At 36.4% G+C, this 24,257-nt stretch overlaps 1 protein-coding gene across 1 annotated transcript in view; it reads right to left on the reverse strand.

The window, feature by feature from the left end:
• Positions 1–479: 479 nt before the first annotated feature.
• The window catches only part of NEGR1 (neuronal growth regulator 1), an 848,329-nt gene continuing 824,551 nt past the window's right edge, over positions 480–24,257 (reverse strand). Inside the window, exon 7 of the mRNA XM_082688561.1 lies at positions 480–4,377. Within this exon, the coding sequence (XP_082544687.1) occupies positions 4,253–4,377 (125 nt within the window). The 3' untranslated portion in view covers positions 480–4,252. The remainder of the gene's footprint in view (positions 4,378–24,257) is intronic.

Raw genomic sequence — 24,257 nt, forward strand, 5'->3', positions numbered from 1 at the left:
ATATCCGAATGCCTTGTGGTGGAGTACGTCCTCTCCATTTTATACCCAGCGGTCTTACGAAATTATATTATATGCCTGAATCATAGAGGTATTTGAGTTTTTGGGTGCTTGACCTATAAAAACCAACAGGATTTTATCAGCAGTCTCTGTGGCTAACTTTGTTGCATTTCGGCAGGTGAGAACCCTAAATAATGGATAGTTAAGTCTTTCCAAAAAATTGCTTCTTTAGGCTAGATGTAGTTCAACTTGTGAAACCTTCTGGGAATCAGCAACAGAGAAAAAGACTACATTATGGAGCCCTTTGAAATTGTAGTATCTAATATTTTCACCTTGTATTGTTTTGGAGCACCTGAAAGATGTGAGTTTAGTATGGTGAATGCAGCAGAAAATAGAGAAGGGAATAACAGAAGTACATTTAAATTATTATTTCTTCCTTTTTCTCTCAAACTAATAAAGCTTTTAAATGAGTCAAATACATATTTTAATTGATAAACTGACTTTATATTCACCTATTGGAAACAGTACAACATATTTTACATCAGATTATGAAATATGGATGTTTTACTAAAAGACAGGAAGGGCTTTTTCCAGTCTTTAAAGTAAATACATATTCAAAGGATCTTAAGGCATACCATTTATTCATATTCATATCTATTGAAATACTGTACATCCACATACTTCAATAAATAGTTAAAAACCTGACCTCTTTTTAAATCATTTCTGAATTTCAAAAAACAATTTTTATTGAAAAGATTAAATAGGTAACTTTTGGCTGTCACAAAGCTAAGCACAATGGATAAATTAACAATTTTTCAGTAAATTTGATCAATATAGATGATTGGCTTTGATAAATTTCTCAGAGTTTTCTGAGTTCACACATTGGGGTATATATATATATATATATATATATATATATATATATGAAATTTCTTTTTTGTTCTGAATTACCTGGGTAATTTTCTTAGTTCTCCAGTCTACTTTCTAGATATAGCTTGAATGTTATGACGAAGCATTAATTTTTCACTTAAATTTTAAACACCCCCAAAAGTGGATTTAAGTTTGACATTCTCTCTCGAATCTTTTAGTGTTTCCCAAAAAACACAATACTATAATTTGGGCAGTACTTTTCATTATATAATTGCTGCATAATAGGAACTTAATGGTGTCACAGGACTTATGTTTCGAATGGGATCATTGTAAAACATAATTACACCACTGGCAGTTAAACCAAGAATGCAAATGAATTAAGTCAACTACCCTAATGTTCTGTTCTTCCCTCTCTCCCTTTCTTCCTCCCTCCCTTCCTTCCTTTTGTCCTTCCTTCCTACATTTCCCCCCTCTCTCTTTATCACCACTCTTTTCTGTCTTTTTCTCTTCTTTCCACTCTCTTTCTTCAACTGCTTTTTATTTTTCTTTCAAAAAAAAAAAAAAAAAAACCAAAACAAAACTAGGGGCAACAAAAGGAGTCCCACAAATGGAACTTGTGGAAATAAAACGCTGAAATGAATAGCTAAAAAAATTGTTTTAGATCAAAAGATAAATCAATTTCATAAAACTGCTATTCTGAAATTGCAACAATCTTGTACAGTCAGGACTGATAAAATGGAATAATCAGACATTTCATATGTCTATAAATGTAAAATCATCTACTTGAACATTATATGCATACATTCACACAAAAAAGCAAATACTGTAGCCTTATTTGAACAATATTGAACTCATAAATACTCATGGTTTCACTCTGTTCAGGGGCCTAAGGACTAGGAATGCTGCTGTGATACAGAAAAACATAGTGAATACCTCCTCTATTTAAAATGTCACTCAAGAAATTCTCTTCTAACATAAAGGCAAATACATATAGCTACTGGGCTATGACTGTACTTCTGTCACATTCTATGGGAAAAACACCAGACTCCACAAATTCGGAATCATGACAACACTTTGAACTAATTATTTGGTTCATCCATAGTTTATACCTTGATTTACCTCACATTTACCCTACAAACCTTACAAAGAGGAGGTATCTTTAACTCTAGGAAAGCGGTCACTGTATAATATGCATTCTTGATCTGTTTCTTTCTCCCAAACAATGGTACTGATGGTTAACACTTTTGTGGTAGCACCACTATTTCTAGTAAGTAGATTATTATGGAGTGTGCCACTTTAAAGCTGCAATACAAAAACAATACATATATATATATAGTTTACTCACCAATTCCACAAAGAATATTTTAAATAAGCAAATCAATAATAATCAAAATTAAAATGTCATGTGTGTTAAAAAAGTTTTTAATACATCAGTCAAAATAACATAATGAATTATTATAGTGAGTAAATTTAATAGCGTTATGCCGTATTATTGCCATTTTGTGGAAGCACTGTATATTTATGTCTCCTCATTTAGGATTTGCTTTTTTCTAATTAAAATAGATTTATGGTGTACTTCAGGGCTAAGCTTTACTCGAAAAAAAATTCATGATTTTGAAGCCATTTCTTTTGGGGCAAAATATTAGATGTCTTAAGGATATACACACGCCATGAAATATCCTGTATCTAACTTTATTAGTAGCTTTTTTGTGATTAGTATGACTTGCAGAAGGGAACTATTTGTGGAAATCTGTCTCCGCAGTGAAACTGGTAATTTCATCAAACTTGGAAAATGGCTTTCAAGACTAAGGTCGTTCTTTAGTAAAGAGTAAAACCATCAAAATACTCTCCTAACATAATACTTTAGAGTAACACTATTTTCATTTAAAAATGTAGTTTTCATTCTTTATGATAGAAACAAATATCCATGATAATTTAATAATTAATATAATCTTAAGATATTCTAATCACTGGTGTCTTGTCTTCATTAGATCACATCTTACAAATATCATGTAAGAAGAAATAAAGCATGGTAATTTTGGTGGTGTGGTTTGTTTTTTGGCCTTGCTTGTTTGAACTGACATGGCTCCAGAGAAAGATTTTATTACAGAATTAGTTATTTCAGGGATTGATCTGCTGCATGCCAGCACAGAATATTTGATACAATGTATTTTGGAAATTTTTCTTTTATACAACATTCATTCCCAACTATCAAGTGAGTGATGTTTTCAGGTGGAAAATATGCAAAATGCCCCTGTCTGCAGGAGCACTGTATCTACCACACCCACTTACCTGCCTCAGAGCCAAATGAATCTGGTGTGCTCACCAACTCATGTAATCTTAGGTGATCAGACTTTGTGTTCTTTCAGACAAGCCATCTTAAAAATTTTGGCTTGGAATAGTGAAAGGAAAGGATGTAGTATTGTTAGGCAATTTCTCGGATGGACCGTGCTGTCATTTAGAAGGGAATTATTTCCCAAAGAGGATCCAACATTCAACTACAACTACAAGAATACATATTGTAATAAATTTACCTGCACTATATTAATTACATTATTTTCATTACACAACTGAGTTTATATGGGGCAAAATCCTCACACCCCATGGGTAAGGAGGGATGAGATTTTTAGAGTCTAACAGCTCCTTCGTTCTTGAGAGATAGGATATAGTCCGACTTTATCTTGTGGTTTATTTTGCTTTCAAATTGTAGGATTTGGTAAAACATGTTATTAGTCGGAGATGAAGAGAAAAATTATTTTATATGAAGGCACACCCATGCTGAACTTACAGGGAAGAGAAGCAGAGCTGCACAGCCAGTTATATTACAAGGCTCATTCCTGAAACCTGAATATCATGCGAGCAGAAAAATCTAGATATGTGTTAGTTATATTTTGAAGAAATGATCTGAAGGCAATATTATTTGCTTTTTTATCAAAAAAGAAAAAAATGCATCTTTGTAAATGTGGATTGACTCCTATTGAAACAGGGAAATGAATGCTTGTATTGCAGCCTTAAAGAATCACATATTCACTGCAATATTCGTTTTTGTAAACTACAGCCTGCAACCTAGCAGACCATGACTGAATGCTTTTGAAAAGTTGTAGATTACAAACATGAAATCACAATTAATATCCTCTAAAAGTAATTTCAGAGCTTTCACGTCTTAAAAAAAGGACAATGTGTACTGCTTCACAAGGTAATGTAGCTAATCAAAAAAAGAGTAGAATTAAAGTATTTACATAATGAGCAATTCTACAGAAGGCGATCATCCCCATGTAAGCACTGCTGATTATATCCCACGCTGCTTTTAACAAACTGTACCAGATTGGATCCAGCCATCAGCACTTTCAGAGAATCCTTAAAAGCCTTTTATGGGTCTTTAAATTTATTGTAGAATGGCATTCTTCAGGTAGAATATGCTGGTGAAAGAGGACAGTGTCAACACAAGGTACCAGCAGGAGAAAAGAACGTCAGCGCTCCCGGTAATTCCATACTGGGCTGTACTTGGAGCTGGAAAGAAATGGAAAAGATTAAATCAAAATCTAATTTGTGTCTTTCAGGATCTTAACAATAATCAAAAGGCAGCTGGCTGTACTGGGGAGAGCACTGGCATTGGAGTCAGACAGACTTAGCTTCACATCTGGTTCTGCTATAGGACAATGTGTGGCCTATTCAAGTAACGGCTCCGAGCTTCAGTTTTCTCAAGGGCAAGAGGGGAATAAGATAAGCCACCTGGCCGGGCTGCAGTGAGAATTGGAGATGAAGCACATACAGCCCACTGCACTGGGCTGGACACAGGCTATGTGGTCACTAAACAACAGCTAACATTATTATTCCTTTTATACACATTGTAAATTTTTGGATTAGTGGATAATATGTAGTTCATGCATATATTTTTTAACATTTATTTTTGTTGGGATATATAATTGACCTATAACACTGTGTAAGTTTAAGGAGTACAACAGTGTTGATTTGCTACATTTGTGAATTGCAATACGATCACGATTACCACCACAGCATCGGCTAACAACTCTATCACATCACATAATTATCATTTCTCTTCTGTGATGGAAACAATTAGAATCTAGTTTTGTAGCAACTTTGGAGGTTATAATCCAGACAGTATTGTTGTCTATAATCACTGTGCTGTGCGTTAGTTCTCCAGCAGCCATTTACCTACTAGTACTAAATTTGTACACTTAAACAACATCTCCCCGATTGCCCTCCCCAGACTCTGGTAACCACCATTTAGCTCTGTTTTCACAAGTTCAGCTTTTTTAGATGTCACATACGAGGGATAGCATACATATACACATACATATATTTGTGCATCTTTGTTATTGATCAAATACTGCACTGAATGTTAGAAAAACAAGAGATTCTCTCTTTCAAAATCTTTTTGTGGGGGGAGGTGGGGGATTAGGTGAAGAAAGATATTGAAGCAATTATAATATAATCTAAGGAGTATTAGATGTATAAACTGGAGCCACACAGAAAATTCTGTATCTAAATCTGCCTGGGCAAGGGAGGGATGATTTCACAGAGAGTTTGACTAAAGGGGACAGTCATTTGGGCAGAGGAAACAATTTATTCAAAGGTATGAAGAAAGAAGAGAGCATGGCCTATATTCTAGCAGATGAGTCTTGCCGGACCATGAAATTCGAGGCTTGGAGTTGAGGAAACTGAAACTAGAACTCTAGGCAGATAAAACATGACCCCAACTCTAAGGAAAAAGAATTTATTTTTTTATACTGAAGGAGATTTTAAAGAATTTGGAGCTGTTGAATCATATGATTACTTTTAAATTGGAAAGATCACAGTTTCATACATAGAGAAGATTATGTAGTACTTGGCCAAGCGTCAAGTTAAATTTTCACTAAGAGATTTCACCTAGAGATTCACCAAAGCTTGGAATATTTTGGGAATCTACTGAATGGATTCCACTTCATTTCACAAGAGGACAATTGCCTCTTGGAACGTGAATTACACCGTGTTCCAGAAATTGAATGTTACAGGCATGCTCAGCTTTGGTTGAGACCGATTCTCATTTACCATCATAAAAATAACAGTAATAATAAAACCCCCACCAACATACATTTAACTACCCTCCCGTAATAAAACCTGGATTTCAAACAACGTTACCTAATAGAAAATGAATCATGTAATAAAATAAATATACTACTTCACTCCCAAATCCATAACTGAATTTCAGGAGCAGTTTTAGTCACACAGAGTTTAAATTACCAGAAGATAGTTGTTAATGAAACTTTCACCAATGACTATATTTCCATATTACAAGAAGAATAAATTGCGTTGTTTATATCTCTAAGAAATTATAGGGGATGAAAGATGCATTCATCTATGCAGAGGAAAGTTTCCTTGACGGTACACTTGTTGGGTACAGGTGAATATAGTTCAACGACTGAGACTACTACTCTTTAGTAAACACAGAGCAAAATGCACTATTTAATGCTTCTATTCGCATCACAAAAGAGTTTTTAAAAAATGAGAAGATGGTGAAGAAAAGAAGCCTATTGTTGAGCCCATAGCTTTTGAAGTCCTGTTATATAAGACGTCTAATTTAAAACCATGAAGCTCCTTAAATTATTTTCTCTTGTTCAAGACCTAGAAAGGTGTTTTGTTTTTTAAAACATAAATAAATATTTAATTGGTCTGTTACCTTCTCAATGACAGCTACTGAAGAGTTATTTTGCTGTTGTTTTTTTAAGAATCTTGAATGCAATAAAACCAGACTAATAGTAAAGGACTAATAATAAGCAAAGCATATAAAATGATTTCATAAATAAGAAATAGATCTTAAAAGCCAGGCATACAAAGCAAAGATAAAATTTTTATTATCATGACAAATTAAATAGTACAGTAAGTGGGTAAAGTAGAAAGAACCATGAAAACTCCTTATCCATCCTTTAAAGGGCATTTTTGAGGCAATCTCTCCTGAATCCCCTCCCCCTCTTTCAGCAAGCTGAGCAGATAACCCTATTGTGTCATTAGACCACCCATGTTTATTTCTTTTTATAGAACTATCATACTACATTGCAAATATTCATATACATATCTATTTATCCCACTAGACTGTGAGCCCTCCTAGGTCCTGTTTTATTTATCTTTGTGTTTCCATGCACTGAGAGTGGCAAAGTAGATGCTCAAGAAATGTCTCTTGAATGAATGATTCCATTAAACAAATGAAATGATCAGAGTTAAAAGGAGTATTTCTCTTTTACAAAATGAAATCTCCTCTGAAGCAAGTCACTTGCATATAGGCCAGAGAATCTACAATACATCATCTTTCAGTCATTTAGAAATACTAATTGAATTAGGTGCCAGCCACTGGGAATATATACTACCTAATAAGATAGGGATGGTCCTTTTGTTTCTTAATTCCATATACTCCACCTCTTCCCCCAGTGCACCTTTATCTTCTACTCAGCCTCCTATTGTCTTAGACATGAGAAAGATATGTCAGTAATATATTTAAGATTAAATAATGCTTTTTAACTATATCTTTTTTCCATTGTACTCCTTAGTTGTTTGTAGATGCAATACTCCATTAGTCCCAAAATAAAATAGGAACCTGTTGCTGCATCATTAGACTGCAATTATTATAGGAAATGGACTGTAGAATAGCTATTGATAATTAGGAAGCCAAAAAGCAAAGAGTAAAGTCAGTCAAGGGAATTTTTGGTCAGATAACTAATGCTAAGTCATGTATCATGATTTATTCTCCTTAAGTATATATTGAGCATCTTTCATGTGCTGGAGATAGAACATGGGCTCAGGTAAATAAAACTCAATCTCCTCTCTTAGGAAAGTTTTGTTATAGTTGGAGGTATAAATAAAAAGGCATGTATGGATCGTTAGGATATATATAATTGTAAGGATAATGAACAAACATGGGAGGGCTTCCTAAGGAGTCATGACAGGTAAGTAGTCCAGACAGCAGATAAAAATACAAGTATTTTTTAAGAAATGCAATGATATACACATGTTAGTACATATATATCTCACTTCATAAAATGGGGGCATAGTAGTCCTTTTACTTGGGATATCCTATTATTGTATAACCTTAGTCTGATTATATAACCTTGACTGATATTTATTATGGATTTGTAGTGTGTGTGACTTGTTAAAGGTACTAAAGTTAGGGGTCTCAGTACTATTGGTCCAGTTGTTTGGCATGTTGCATCTCAATCAGCTATTTAAGAAATTATAGAAAAATGTTAAGAATTCAAGAAAATAATAGCTCACTATTAGATATTAGCTTGAAGACTCAGTTCAAATATCATACACTTTAAAAAGAGAAAGGTTTTTATAAAGTCCCACATGCCATATTAGTTTGGCATATTTGATATCGTGTTTACATATCCATCACATCATGTTTACATACCTGTCTTTCCCCACTAGGCCAAGAGTATCTTCAAACCAAGATTCTTTATATATGTCTTTTATCACTGTTATAGAATACAGAGTCTGGTACTTGGTAAGTGTTCAATAAATATTTATTGAGTGATGATAAGTTTCATATCCATTTCCCAATCTGACAATAAGCACATAAAGCGACACAATAACTTGACTTCTTTTTTCAGAAGAATATTGTCTTTCATCACTGTTTTACCGTCTTTCTTCTCTCCATGCTTTTAGACTTATGACCTTCTAAGACCTGTATAGAGTCAGTGTACCTCCCTTCAGCACTTGAGCAAGAAGACAGATCATAAGGCCAATTATAAGGGGGAAGAGCAGGCATCAAACTCCGTAGCACCATCCTCTTGCAGCAAACGAAAGGAAGTTTAGATGAACCTATACCCCTCAGATATAGTCCTGGATTTCTTAGGAGACAGGCAGTGGTGCCTCTGGCATGGTCAGATCTGTTGTATATTCTCTGCCATGTTTTTTGCTGCGTCTGAATATCATACTGCTACTCATCCTAAAGAAAATTAGGAGGGCGAGGGCATATGATCAGTGGTTTAGTGGAGCTATGGTGAGAATTTGGATTTGATTCAAAATCTCCATAGGAGAATTCTGAGGAGAGGAGTCCAGCTGACATTTTTAAATGATCACCTGGCTATTCAATAGAAAATAGATCATACTAGTGGAGGCAAGAGGAGAAGCCTGTGTTAATCACAGACCATCAAGTGTCTCCATTACCTACTGCTACGAAAGCCAAAGCACTATAGCTCAGCACCCAGGGACCTCTGTTATCTGGTTCTAGACAACTAATCCAGATTCATACATACTCTCACCTCTACTCACACAGGCCATTTTCTGAACACATAGGGTATTTTCTTTACTCCTTGTCATTTGCACAATGGCGGAATGCCTTTCCTTCTTGTTCTTCTTTATCTACCAAGGTCCTACTCATCCTTAGATATCTAAAATACCATTTACTCCACGAGGCCCCCCTAATCTCTTTAAGAATTTTTAGTCCTCCAGGGTGCCTGGGTGGCTCAGTTGGTTGAGCAGCTGCCTTCGCCTCCGGTCATGATCCCGGACTTCCAGGATCGAGTCCCGCTTGGGGCTCCCAGATCCTTGGGGAGTCTGCTTCTCCCTCTGACCTTCTCTCTCATGCTCTTACTCATTCTCTCTCAAATAAGTAAATAAAATCTTAAAAAAAAAAAAGAATTTTTAGTCCTCCATTTATATCTGACTTCAGAAATAGTTTCTTTTTAACTTATAATAAGTTATGTATTTCTCTTCCACCGGACTATATGCATGTTGAAGTTATGGAATATTCATCTTTATAACGTGTGCATCCAAACCTTATATCAAATGTGTTCAACAGACTTCAGTTGAAATAAATGTGGGAAGATACTCCTAAATATTCATTTGTCTAATTCAAAACAACTTCGATAAAATCCCCTATTTCAACAGCTGTTCCTATGATTCCTTGCTCTGAAGACAAAGTATGTGAGAGGAAAACTGTTCTGTGTTTCTTTCCTACTCTCTGTTTAATTGTCTTTGGTCTTAAGGAGAAGAATATAGAAAGGATAAGAAGTTTGAATTGAGAAGAAAAGGACAAAGAAAAAAAAAGGAGGAAGAAAACAAAAGGGTGAAGAATTTGAAAGAGTTGAGAGAGAGAGAGAATACATGGCCTTCGAGTATTGTGTTAGATGTTTTCATGTTCACCATTTTATTCTTTGGTGTCTCTTGTAGGTAAGAATTTAAGACAACAGAAAAAGTGGATTGTTATCCTATTCACTTTCTTAGTAAAGCTTAAGGTATTCTAGTTTTTAAATATGCATAAGCCGGGGACTGTGGATCCAGATGACGATGATGTTGGTTTGAAGTCTAGTTCCACGTCTTTCTAGCTGGACTAACCTGGACACATTTCTTAACTGTGCTTAGTTCAGTATCTTCATCTGCAAATGAGGATTGGTGTATCTCAGAAGCTATCATAAAGGTAAACTGTGTCGCTACTTTTGAAGTACCCAATACAGCATCTGCCACAGGATGTGCACTCCCTCGAGTACTATCTCATTCCCTCACTTATTAGGCCAATTCAGTGTGTGCTGTGTGCTAGGCATTCTCTGAGTCATTCTCTGAGCAAAAGAGGAATTGCTCCTGCCCCCATAAAGCTTACTTCTTAGCTTGAGATGTTTCCCATGGAACAAGAATATTTGACCCCACTCTTAATCTATACTTGATTAAATAGTGTTTCTCTGGTCTTACAAACTTGTCTATCTTGCAAACATATTTATTCTCTTCATTATCTTGGCTTCTTTTGAAGGACTTTTATTAATGCTATTTGCTGCTCGATAATTGTCCAGTCTCCTCTGGTTTGAAGAATCCTTGAGGCCAGGGAGTATGACCCCATTCTCCCCACACACCCCCATGATACATGGAATTTAGAGTGTGGTTTCATGGCTCATCTAGTGTTGAGTTTGTTTTTTCTGGGGCTCTCAGGCCGGGAGCGGAAGTGCCTGGGCTAGGTGTGGAGTCCAGGCCGTTGGGAACTCTCCCACTTGTCAACAGGAAGATCCAATCTGGGTTTTAACACACATCTTACATCTTGTCTAATTATGATTATCACTCCCAATTACTTACAGCTGCTGCATATTATTTTCAGTCTTGGCAGTTTTCCCTTGTATTGCTCCAGTTTTTATTTTTAGGCAAAAGCAAATGTAACTGTGAAATATTTAGTTTTGGTATAATACCAATTACTTGCCTAGGCAATTTCTTTAAATTACTCAAGTTTAACTAAACTAGCTTTGAGTCATATTTTTAAAATTCTTGCTGAAATCTTAGGTAGAGTTACTTTAGTTACATTAACTCTGCTTCTGTAAGAAAAAGCGGGCCTCAACTTACATTTTATTGAGAAAACCTGTACCTGGGAAGTGAATGATTTACACCTAGATTAGATTTCTTATAAAAGAGAGTGATTAATGTGGATTCAAAATAGACTGCACATTAGTTTACTGAGAAATTATGCAGCATTGATTCTATCTAAAAAGACAGTGCAACTCTGTTTCATTACATACTGTGGGAGGCGTTAGCTCAAAAGATATTTTAATCTCCTCGTTAGCGATACCCACCCCTTAACACCATCAGCAGGTGGAGTGGATATCGAGATTCAGATCACACCCAGATTTTTTGCATCATTTAATTCTGCCTAAATTCTGGGGGGAGATTAGGGGAGGAAAGGGTACTAGAATGGGTTATGTTTTACCACTAAATGTACAACTTTGGGTTGTGGTGTCTGGAAGAAGCAGACAAGTCTCAGCACAGGTGACATCACCTCCTTATTGCTTTTTGTGTTATTTCTTGTGCAATCAAGGAGCCCAGGTTGGTCCTAAGGTGGGATGCGCTGTGTTAAGGACACAGCACAGACAAACCCTGTCTTCTCATGTACCATCTCACACCAGTGGCACAGTAATTTCCAGAGGTAGGCTTTTTTGGGTGGCTATCAATGCTCCTGTACTGTATAGACCCTTTAAGATATTCTTCCCTGAGGCTCTAGGCTTGGGAATGCCTGAGTAGCATAGTGATGATGTGGTAGGGCTAATGATGTTTAACAAAAGAATCTAGATTTTTAGACTCCTTTTTACTCAATACACCTTTATTGTACTATAGACTGTTTTCCTAGACTACAGAGAGGTAAACATAACATGGTGTACTTTTCATGCCATTCTTGGTCTGGCAGGGTAAGGTTTCATTGATGAGCCTCTAGCAAAGCCAGCTTCACTTGTTATTTAGGGAGAGAAAGTAGGAGTCGGTAAATAGCTTTGAATTCTTGCCTATCCGCTTTCTTTTATATCTTATTTAGAAAAAAAAAAAAACAGTCTAACAAGTGTGCATTGGCATACTTTTATTTTTTTCAAAATCAAGGCCCAAGGTTATAGAAAATCTATATTGAGATACTTATTCTCACATTTTAGATCTTTATTTTTTCATTTGATCAAACACTGAATGCCTATCTTCAGGAAGTTCCAACATCTTCTACAGACAAGAGCCTTCACAAACATGAAAATGTCAAACAGCTATTTTCACAGAAAGTATCTTTATTTTATATTATAAACAATGAGGAGAATGGCTAGAGAAGTCACATGATTCCTTTCTCTCTCTGACTCATGGCATTTCCTACCAGCTTATTCCTAGCAACTCCTAAGCGATCTCTCTGGTGGACTACCATCCTTGAATCCTTTTCTGCTTGATGAATGGCCATTTGCCAAAGTTCAGAGTCTACAATCCTATGTACTCAGCATCAACTACATTAGGAATTTTAAACATATGTTTGTTTTTGTTATTACTCATATTCAGAAATCTGCCTATTTGTAGATAAATACTTTTACTTGCAAATAGCCAGATGAAACTCTCCAAGACTATTACCTCTAATTTGAGCTAAAGAGAATAAGTAAGCAATCACCCAAATAGAAACAAACTCTGCGCCCTTTTTTCTGTCCTTCATAGTCATTGAAAAAAGTTTCAGAGCCTGAATTGTTCATCAATATCTTCTAAATGTGTGGATCTTTTGCTTGTTTGTTTACTCCATTTTTAGCAGACCAGAAGTGATTTACATGAATCTATAATAGCTCTGGTTTGAAGTGTGTTGCCTAGAGAGGTAATTTTGTATAGCCCTAAATGCTTCTTTGAACTTGGGCAAAGCCTAGTTATTTATTCTTGGTTGGTTTGAAAACAGGTTTCTATATAAGTATCATTACATATTTTGGAGTACGTGTGTGTGTGTATGTGTGTGGGAGTATGTATATGTGTTTCCAAAGCTGGCTTTGTTCTGTGAAATTTATATACAAACATACAATACAAATCGCCTTGGCTACATAGATTTTCGTTTGGGCCTTTAAGGCATCATTTAGCTGAAGAAAAGAGGGTTTTACAGAAGTAAAAATAGAAACCCAGCTGTGTTCTTAAGGTCACTAATAGTCACTGCCATCAGCTGTATCATCAATGTGACATTGCTAGTGTGGTAAAAAGTGGGAGAAATTGCAAAACCGGTAAACATTTTTTGCAACTTGAATGAGTTTTTAAGATTTTATATGTGTGGATATGTGGGTGTAAAATTATTTAACTTTTTATGTAAGTGGTTAAATCTGGAGCTTTAATGATTGGATTCTCTTATTTTTTCAATTTTATTTTTTTCCTCTTTTGTGTTGGGAACATAATCTTAAAGTAGCTTCTTTTGTTATTCTACAACATGGCTCTTTCAGCATTAAGGATCAAGAATTTCATAAGGTTTGATTATCTTTTTCATTCTTTGGAATATTACATTTACCTTCCAATTTTTTTTCCTCAGCTTTTCAAATGCAATAAAGGTCAGTGATTATCTGGCCCCCTAGTTCTGATTTACTTAAATTGTTCCACTTGTTATGCTCCAGATTGATTTTCAGTTATTCTCAATGATTCTCTAATCATTACCATTATATTTCGGCTATTTAAGAAACCTTATTAAATCCAAACGACTTTGTATAGAATTCAAGACCCTTTCCTGAAACTTTCCCGAAGCTACCTTTCCGGTCCTACCCTGGCTGCTGTCTGCCCTGGGCTGCGCTGGTCACACTAAGCGGGAAGGGCTCTTTGCGGCTTTGTACATTTGCTCATGCTCTTCCTTCATCTGGGATGGCTTTCTGCATCTCTACATGTTAGAACAGTGCCCATATGTCAGTGCCCAGCTCAAATGCAACTCAATCAACTTTTAGAAGAAATTCAAGCTGGTTTTGAAATCTGAAATGAGGGGTGCGTGGATGGCTCAGTCAGTTACGTGTCTGCCTTTGGCTCAGGTCATGATCCCAGGGTGCTGGGATCGAGTCCCACATTGGGCTCCTTGCTCAGCAAGGAGCCTGCGTCTCTCTCTGCCTCTGCCTGCCACTCTGCCTGCTTGTGCTCTTTCTCTCTCTGACAAATAAATAAATAAATAAAATCTTTAAAAAAAAAAGAAAATTCACTCATTACACAAGTAATGCTTGAGTATTTACAGATACTCACTGAGCACATAACTATATTTGCTATACCATTCTGTGTGCTAGACTACAGTCTCAGTATATAACTCCTCTAAGCAGATCACAGTGCTCTGACCAAACTGCACTCTAACTCCTCTGGCTTGCAGTCCATATTTCTTCTACTCGGAATCCCCTACCAAATTTCTAGTCTCAGTCTCACATGATTTTACTTCTCCTTAAGGACTTAGTTCAAAGGTTACTTCTGTGATAACATACTTGGTCTTTTGAACCATTACTTGCTCCCTCCCTCGAGGCTCAACTGCTATTCCAAGTCCTTGCTCACTGCCTTGTTCTCTCACTTACCTCCTTGCCTAAACTGCGAGTTCCTAAAGCACAGGGACCTTGATTTTTTCATCTTTCTTTACTTCTCTTTTCCCCTTCCCCAGTGACTAGCACAATGACCACACATAATAAGGGCTTAATGAATAACTGCTCTTTTTATCTCCGCAAGAGATACATTTGCAAAATGTATTTGTTTCACACACCTTTTGTATCTTGCCTTCCATCCTCTCCCTGCCTTTTTACTTTGGCTGCTGCTATGACAACCAGCTGCATGCAGGGCAAACAATTCTGAGATACATTCCACATGGCCCCTCACAGGGTTCCCAGTGGGATGGAGCTTAGTGACCCATAGCAGGGACCAGCTCAATAACACATTCTTGGACAGGTTTCCCCTCTTTCTCTGTTTAACTTGTTCCAGTCTCCTACCAGTGTTCCTTGAAATTCCTTTCCAAAATAATCACCTGTAAGTGAGCAACTCATTTTGGGAGGATTCACACAAAGATAACACTCTTGTATGAAGAAGAGAACAACAGGTTATAAATACCATGTCTGGGGGGCGGTACTTTCATATGCCCCACCCAAGTATATAGTGCTCCGTGCATAGTAGGTGTACAATAAATTAGTTTTGGATAATTAAATCGATTGAAAGTAATTATCCTATCTCTTTGCCTCCACTCTTCCTGGGTTCCTGGGTCTTGATAATTCTATAGCATCACTTTTGTGAGGTCTGCATTAATTACATTTTTAGCAGGCACATACCCATAATAATGTAAAGGGGGTCTTAAAATCTTAATTAAATCTGATTTTTTCCTCATAGATTTTATCCTAGGAATATTACCCACTGTTTTACACTATTATCATTTTGGTTTCTGCTACACCAGCAACATTGCCTAATGAAAGTTCTGTCTCCTATTGTATTTCTTAAATATTTAAAAGCACCCATGGTTCTTATATTTTTATTATGATTTTAACTATAAAATACTGCTCTCCCTACAACCTTGAAATGCTCTTTTTTCAAAGCTCCAGCCTGCCTTACATTTTCTGCCTAAGGTGATCCAACTTGTAAGATGGGAAAATGGGAAATACAGCTCCTATGAAAGGAACCTGGGGACATGCATGCAAAAGTCAGATGTTAGGGTATTTTAGTCCAAAGGATGGTCCCACAAAGGATGAAAAGAAAAAAGACCAGTACATTTGCATAGTGATCCTAGCACTGGACACACTACACAATCTGGATTCATATTGATTTTTAGGATGTTTAGTAACTTCCTTCTCCCAAAATAGAATATATGGCTCATAATTTTTCTGGACACCAGAAAAAGTATTTTAAAAAGAGCAGTGGAAATGTTTTAAAGTGATACTTCAGAATCCCTTACCTCTGCCTCATTTTATGGATATTATAGATTTAGCCACTTACATTATTTTTCAAGAGTTTTTGACCAAATAGAAATACGGCTTCCTAGGACTGCATTAGTGAGTTTTTCAGTCTATCCGCTGATAATTTTTTAAAAGATTTATTGTTATTTGAGAGAGAGCTAGCGCGCATGCGTGAGCTAGGGGAGGGGCAGAGGGAAAGGGTCTTGAAGCAGATTCCTTGCTGAGCGCAGTCAGCCCTGGGGCCCGATCCTGTGACTCAGAGATCATGACCCGAACTGAAACCAAGAGCCCGATGCTAAGCTAAAGACTGAGCCCGCCAGGAGCCCCAATCAGCTGATAATTTTTTTTTAAAGATTTTATTTATTAATTTGACAGAGAGAAATCACAAGTAGACGGAGAGTCAGCCAGAGAGAGAGAGAGAGGGAAGCAGGCTCTGCTGAGCAGAGAGCCCCATGCGGGACTGGATCCCAGGACTCTGAGATCATGACCTGAGCCGAAGGCAGCCGCTTAACCCACTGAGCCACCCAGGCGCCCCTCAGCTGATAATTTTATATTCACAGTTCTTTGATCACATATCACGAGGAGAAGGGTTGTTATTTCATTAGACAAAATTTAGTTCATTAGAGATGCCTCTACTTTGGCACTATTTTCTACTATCCTTAACCAAAATATTTATGTTTAACCCTCAAGCTGGAACATTAATCTTAGGTGAGTCAGAAAATGAGTAACTTAGGAATAACTGGCTTTTATAACAGTAATCACATTCTTTATGCAACGAATACTATGGGCACTACTATGGGTTAGGCATCGTGGTTAGTGCTGAATATACGAAGATGAACAAAATCTAATTGTTCGTTTTAATGTCAAGTAGAAACAAAAAAGTAGGAACATTTTAATGTCAAGTAGAAACAAAACTATCTAGAAGAAAAGGGTTAATTTTCACTAAGTCATATATTATTAGAATTCTAGGGATAAAAGAAACTTTGAGAGGTTCTATTCTCTGTTGTCAATGTATAATCAAATCAGAAATCTAGTTAGAGAATGGCATTTCAGGCTTCTGCCCTTTTAAAGCCAGAAGGGACTGAAATCTAGGGAGGGAGTACCTATGACAGGATGAACTCAGTTCTCTGGACTTTGAGTTTGGTATCCTATCTAGCACACTGCACTGCCCACATTCATTTGTTTAGTGTCTTGTTTCAGATTTCTATACCTTTCACTGCTTATTGATATTGAATATAACAAATAGAATCTTAAAATGTCCCTAAATATAGTATCAAAATAATTTCATAGTCTAGTAAATGATCCAACAGTTACGCACCAGTTTAGTCATTTCAACCAATAAAATACAAAATGAGTTTTTTCTATATACAGGTTAGAAGTGATCATTATCTTTTTAAATATCAAATGTCTGAAGTAATTTCCAAGATCTATAGTCAATGTATGTTTTATGTACATCTCATAATGTAGTCACATGGACTTTTTTAAATGCATCAATCATATAAAGCCCATAATATTTCTTGATTAAATATTAGTGGTATTTAGAAGGGCACCTGGGTGGTTCATTTGGTTAAGTGGTTGCTGTTGGCTCAGGTCATGACCTAGGATCCTGGGTTTGGGCCCTGCTTGGGGCTCAGCAGGGAGTTTGTTTCTCCCTCATTCCTTCCCCCTGCTCATTCTCTCTCTCTCTCAAATTAATAAATAATAAATAAAATATTTAATAAAAAAGATTAGTGATATTTGGATAATTTTCATATTAGAATCTATTATGAGTGGTTAATTTTAGTTTATATCAAGGAGAATGAGAATGTTGCCTAGAATCAAAACAATAGGTACCTATAAAATTTTGCATATATGTCTAAACTGTCCTGATTTGTGAGGTTCTCAAAGGTACACATGAAATTTGAAAATAAACAAATTTGGCCCCTTTGCATAAAATGTAGTTTGTTTTTAATATTTATGCTTGAAGTCAAGATGTGAAAACTTAAAAAGTGAAAAAAGAATACAGGAAACCATAGATTCTTAGAGAGCAAAGCCTAGTGTAAAAACAAATGTGTCAAAAAATCCCACGAAAGTACAAACATGTCAATTTATTGCAGTAACATTTTTCTACTTTCCTATTATATCCATACCTAAGAGGAATTGCTAGTGAAATCAGAGACCCACATTTAAATGCCAGTGTTCTAATATGCATTTTCCATTTCAGACTAAACTTAATTATAGTCACAATTAAAAAGGAAATTTATCATCATTTTAATCGTCAAATGTGAATTTCTAAAATTCCCTGTAAATTTATGTGCAAGATTTAAGGAAAGCAACCATGAAGTCACTTCCTTTCTTGTGTATTCTTAGAAACATGTTTTATAAAAAAGTTTGGGCTATATAACTGCACTTGGATGTACTTCTTTTAATCTTAAAATTAGAAAAGACAGATGATTATTTTCTCCCTTCACTGGAAAGAGAAAAAGATATTAAATGTTAATATCTCATTGTTACGCTTTTTTTCCTGAAGATAAAGGGATATAAAAAGGAAGCAGTAAGCGCTATGCATGTTCCTACTAATCTTACAAGAATCTCCTCCTATATTAAACTAGTTCTTGTCTATCCTGTTCAAACTGTTCTTCTGATATTCTTCACATATGAACAAGATGATCCTTTGATGAGTTTAAGCATTATGGCAGCTACCAGCTTATAAAGAGTAATAGAGCAGCTTTATCCTCGTGTCTGAATTAGGAACAGAAAACTCACCAATAATACAAATAGAGTTTTTCATTAAGCAGCATTCCTGTTTATTACAGAGCAACAATAATTTTTCTTGGATTTCAATTTAACAATGAAAACAAATCCCAATTCCCCCATCTTTTTGATGCAGCTGGTTGCACTATGCATAATGTCTGATATATAATGGCAGTGTCTATTGTTACAGAACTGGCTTATTTGTGTATTGAAAGCTTCATTCAAATTTGTATGGTTCAGAATGTTCAATGAAATGCACAAATTGACTAGTTCAATATTCCTCAATTTGTCATAATGGTTTTTGTGTGAGTGTTTTTCTTCTTTAAGACAGCCATAATGCCATTTTTATTTCATAAGTAACAAGGTGACAATTCCTGTGAAACCTCACAGTTCAGTGCTAAGGATAGGGTCCTCAGTCAAGTTCAAAGTCATTTATAGAACTATGAAAACCACTGCAGACTAAATCTGGGTTTAGCAGGTACAGAAAACCCACGGGAAGCCTTACTTTATATTGTTTGCTGACAATGAAGTGAAATACGATGTGGACGTATTATGAAAAGGATGTTGTAAGTGAAAGGGAGTGGCTGAGAAGCAGCAAAGTGAGTGTTGGAAAAGATATTCAAACTTAAACAATGTTGGGGGAAAAGAGTGGTCTAGGGAGACCCTATGATTAAAAATATCAGCAGAAACATAAGCATACTCATCCTGGAGCCTTGCAAATACATCTCTTCATATTGGATATTTGGAATCCTTTTCTATTCCCAGGTATGTTTACTAAATTACACGAGTCTAGTAATTCCAGTATCTTTTGAGTATGTATCTTTGAATGCATACTCAATTAATTCATTTTCAATTCATTCACTCATGCATTCAATTTTACGCTATTGAGTTGCTTTTGGGTTGAAGTTATAGAAATGAAACCTCAAGTCAGTACACATGGTTTAATCTCCAGATCACTGAATCATGAAAAGAATAGATTGAAAAAGCTTTTTTTAAATAAGGAGAAACTAGAAAATCCTGGAAGGAAAATCAAATCACTACTTCTTAGCTGCCAATTAAAGGTATTTAATTGCATGTTGTTCGTTTGAAGATACCACCTTGTCATCATTTCCCTGGTAGGTAAAGAACAGAGAGATGTCCTTTTCCAGCTGGTTAGACAATGCTGGACAAACTAGACTCTTCTACTTGACACAGATAACTTACTATTTTAATTCCTGAGGAGTTGTATTTCCAGTGTTAAATATAGAGTAGAATAACAATTGCATTATAATTACCAAACATTTGGGCAAGGCATGTACAGGACTGCCCAGAGTGGGTTTTTTTTTTAATTCTTTAATTACATCATTATGACTCCCTCCCCCATGTATATTTTTTTTCAAAGTTAATTGCTTTTAGAAAATTTTTAGTACAAAGAATTAAAGACCTTCAACAAAATACTGAAGTACTGTGAGCTTCGGTTTTTTTCCATCTCTAGGACAGGGTTACTGGTTATACTGGTCATGTTGGTGACCATGCTTTGTGATGCATAAATCAGTTTATGCAAGCAATGTGGGCCCAAGACTGATAACTGGGTCTTTAAAGAAAAACAATGTCTCTTAAATTTGTTGTCATTTGTTAAACAAAGAATGGAATGCCTTCAGGTGATCCATCAACTCAATCATGGTTATTAGATAAAATGTAAATGACCAAAAATAACTTACTTTGGTGAAATAAAATTCGAATCACCTGGAAGTTCAGTTTTATCTATCAGTAATTGGCAAGGTGAGTTATATGACTTCTAAAAGTGTCTCTTTTACCATTTATTCATGTGTTGGTGAATTCATTTATGAGATATTTTTATAGTATCTACTCTGTGCAGAACTGCCAGGGGGTTACAGGTACTCCCCCATCTCCCAGTTGATCAGACACTAACCTAGGCTTTGCTGTGAAAGAATTTTCGAGATGTAATTAAAGTCAGTTGACCTGAAAACATACAGATGATCTGGGTGGCCTGCCCTAGTCTCATGAGTCGTTCTGAAAGCAGACAGTTTTCTTCCCTAGTGGCAAAAGAGTAGATCTGGGATTAAGACACCAAGGGGGAGCCAGCCTGAGGACAGAAGGGCCCAGGTGTTGAGGAAGGCAAGTGACCATTAGAAACAGTGAGCTCTCTGACAGCCAGCAAGAAAATGAGGACCTCAACCTTACTACAACAAGGTACTGAATCCTCTTTTTTTTTTTTTAAAATTCAAGATTTATTTATTTATTTATGTATTTATTTATTTATTTGACAGAGAGAGAGAGAGATCACAAGTAGGCAGAGAGAGAGAGGAAGGGAAGCAGGCTCCCTGCTGAGCAGAGAGCTCGATGTGGTACTGGATCCCAGGACCCGGAGATCATGACCTGAACCGAAGGCAGCGGCTTAACCCACTAAGCCACCCAGGCGCCCTCTGAATCCTCACAATAGTCTTGATGAACCTGAACCTGGGCTCTTCCATAGAGCTCATAGACACCTTGATGTCAGCCTTGTGAGATCATCCATGGAGAATCCCTTTGAGCCACACGGCACTTCAGATCTCTAGAACCGTGAGCTAAGAAGTGTTGCTCTAAACCACTACATTTGTGGCTATTCTTTCATAGCCATAGAAAATGAATGCAATCAGTGATTTTCTTTCACGCTGGGACACATCACACAAACTGTTGAGAGCAAATGTAGGCTTAAAGAGGTCCGAATTAGAAATGGAAGACCAAAAGATACATCAAGGTGAAATGACTAAGCACCAAATGAGCAGCACATAGAAGAGCTCTTAATTCCCAGAAGGTGTTTTGTGGCATTTTGAGTTCTTCCTGGAGCGGGGTGGGGGGTGGGGGGCACATATAGCATGGGAAGCCTTGACAGGACAGAATTTCTCTTATAATTTCAAATACATCTTTGTTCGAACCTATGTGTCTGTCTTTACTTCAAATTTTTGTTTAGATGCCATTCTACAATCCTAAACTCTGTCTGTTCTCCGTGTTTTATACAAACCTTTCCTCACCTTTGCAAACAATAAAAACAAAGCCTCCAATCAGAGACTCCAGGGGGTCAGTTCTATTGTTCCTTTCAGTTGAAAGGAAATAATTGTGAGCTACTTATAAATCCAAGATTACTCCAATTCATGCTGAGCCCTGAATGAGATAATATGTACATGTATGTAATCTCTATCCACAGTACAGAAAAAAAGCTTGACCAGAAGCCCTGTGAGCACTTCCCCCCTTCCACTGTTTAAATGTAAAATGCCTGAATCTGAACACTTATCAATGAATAACTAATCCTAGTAAGCACATAACCATGCTTATTTTCTAACTCCTTTGTGGTCAAATAATGAATACAGATGCTACAGAAAATAGGCACCGTGGCAAATGTAGACAAATAGAATTTAGAGACAGTGACAGAAAGCTTAGTCAAGCATAATGCTCACAAAACATAAAGCAAAAATCAGGACGAAAAACATCAAACATTCCCCAGAGGCTCCTGATTGCAGAAGAGGGTCAGACTTTAGAGTCCTTTGGCTTAGTGTAACCTCCTCTTTTTCTAGCAATTCACACTCCTTCAGCTGAAAGATGTTTGGACTATAACACTCATTATTTACAGTAACTATTGAAGCAGCAAGAATATGTAAATAAATAAACAAATGAATGGATAAGTGAGTGAATAAATGTGTAGAAGATAAAGGTAAAGCCCTGGGCTCATCTTATTTCCTGAGTTTGCAATCTAATTGTGTTTCCAGTGGGGAACAAAGCACACACGTGCTCCCCTAAAAAAACATTTTTTTTTTATATACAAAAGTTAAAGCCAACATACTTTTTTACCTGTGCCATTCTCCATTTAAGCTGTGATTTGCTACTTACCGTGTATGAATAGAAGAATGGATGGAATGAACAAAGCATGGATTTTTGTTGTTCCTGCCATGTAAAGTTACAGCAAATAACTTGCAGAGAGGAAAGAATAAATGTAGAAATAACCTAAATCTTTTTATGTAGATGAAGTGAAAAAGCAGTCTCCTTTAGAATTGCTGCTTTAGATTATAATAGCAATTTATGTTAAAAGTCACTATGACAAATCAGCCCATAATTTATTTTAAGAAGTCAAACTAGCAAGATCAAGTGTTCTGTAGGTGGTATTTCATCTTATCATATTAAAACAGTCTTCCCAAATGTAAAAGATAATCTCAACTGCTGTGTTCTGTAAGCAAGCAGAAAATTATGTAAATCTGATTTCCTTACTATGCGTTTGCTATCTCTTTAAAGCTTACTAAATCATATCCAGATTTGTAAACACAAAAGCACTGGATCCAAGATACATTTGCTTTTCAAACACTCAGAATGAAAAAAGGTATTTTGCAGGATGTAATTGAAAAATTCCTATCTCTTTTCAAAAGCTAACAAATCAACAGTTGTGTGAGATTAAAAAAAAGGAGAAAACATCACCTCTTAACTTATTATGGGCTTAATTGCTTCCTCATAATGGAGTGTGACAATGTGATTGCAATAAGAATAACACCTGCTTTGAAAATCACGTATCAAAGAAATGCCAGTGACGAGCAGAAAGTCCAAAAGACAGCCATGTTGAAGTTCTTCATCTAGTCCTTAGTTTGCCTCACTTCCTACCTTCTCTCCATTAAGCCCATTTTGGTTCATTGCCTGAATGGTTATTCAGTTACTTTGTTAGCTCACCTAAAAACGTCTGTACCTGTATGCCCAGCTTTGAGGCTGCAAAGGCGCAGGGTTTGCACAGGCAACAATTGGGTTTTTATCTGGGCGGAAACTCAGAGATAATCTTCCTCACAGACACAGAAGCCCCGTGAACTGCAATGTGCTCTCCCTGTGTGTATGAAGACAAAGCCCATGAGCCAGATGGCACAAGCATCTTGAGTCAATGGCCAACAGAATGGATTGTCCTCATTCTTTCTTTGTTCTGAAGGAGGAAATCCTTTGATGTTGAGGTTAATTGGTTAAGTACATTCATACTGCGGATTTGCAGTTGCTTGTATTCATGTAGTTTAATTATTTTGTAAATATATGTCTAATCTTATATATTCTTTCACCAGTAATTTCTCACTTTGTGTTTGGAGCAAGGAAGGAAATCATTTACTTTTTCTATCAAGAGTGGCCAAGGGCAATCAATCAAAAGGTTAGAAGATATTTAAATTGGGGGCACCTGGGTGGCTCAGTGGGTTAAGGGTTTGCCTTTGGCTTGGGTCATGGTCTCAGGATCCTGGGATCAAGCCCCGCATCGGACTCTCTGCTCAACGGGGAGCCTGCTTCCCCCTCTCTCTCTCTACCTGCCTCTCTGCCTACTTGTGATCTCTCTCTCTGTCAAATAAATATAAAATCTTAAATAAAAGAAGATATTTAAATTGCTGTTTTAGTCCAACTACTGGTTTTAGGTCACAAGCTCATGGTCGTGAGATCGAGCCTTAACTTGGGATTCTCTATCTCTCCCTCTGCCCCTTCCACTCTTGCTCTCTCTCTCTCTCTCTCTCTGAAATAAATACATATATATTAAAAAGTTAA

The sequence above is a fragment of the Mustela nivalis genome, assembly GCF_964662115.1.
Source record: "Mustela nivalis genome assembly, chromosome: 10".
NCBI lineage: Eukaryota > Metazoa > Chordata > Mammalia > Carnivora > Mustelidae > Mustela > Mustela nivalis.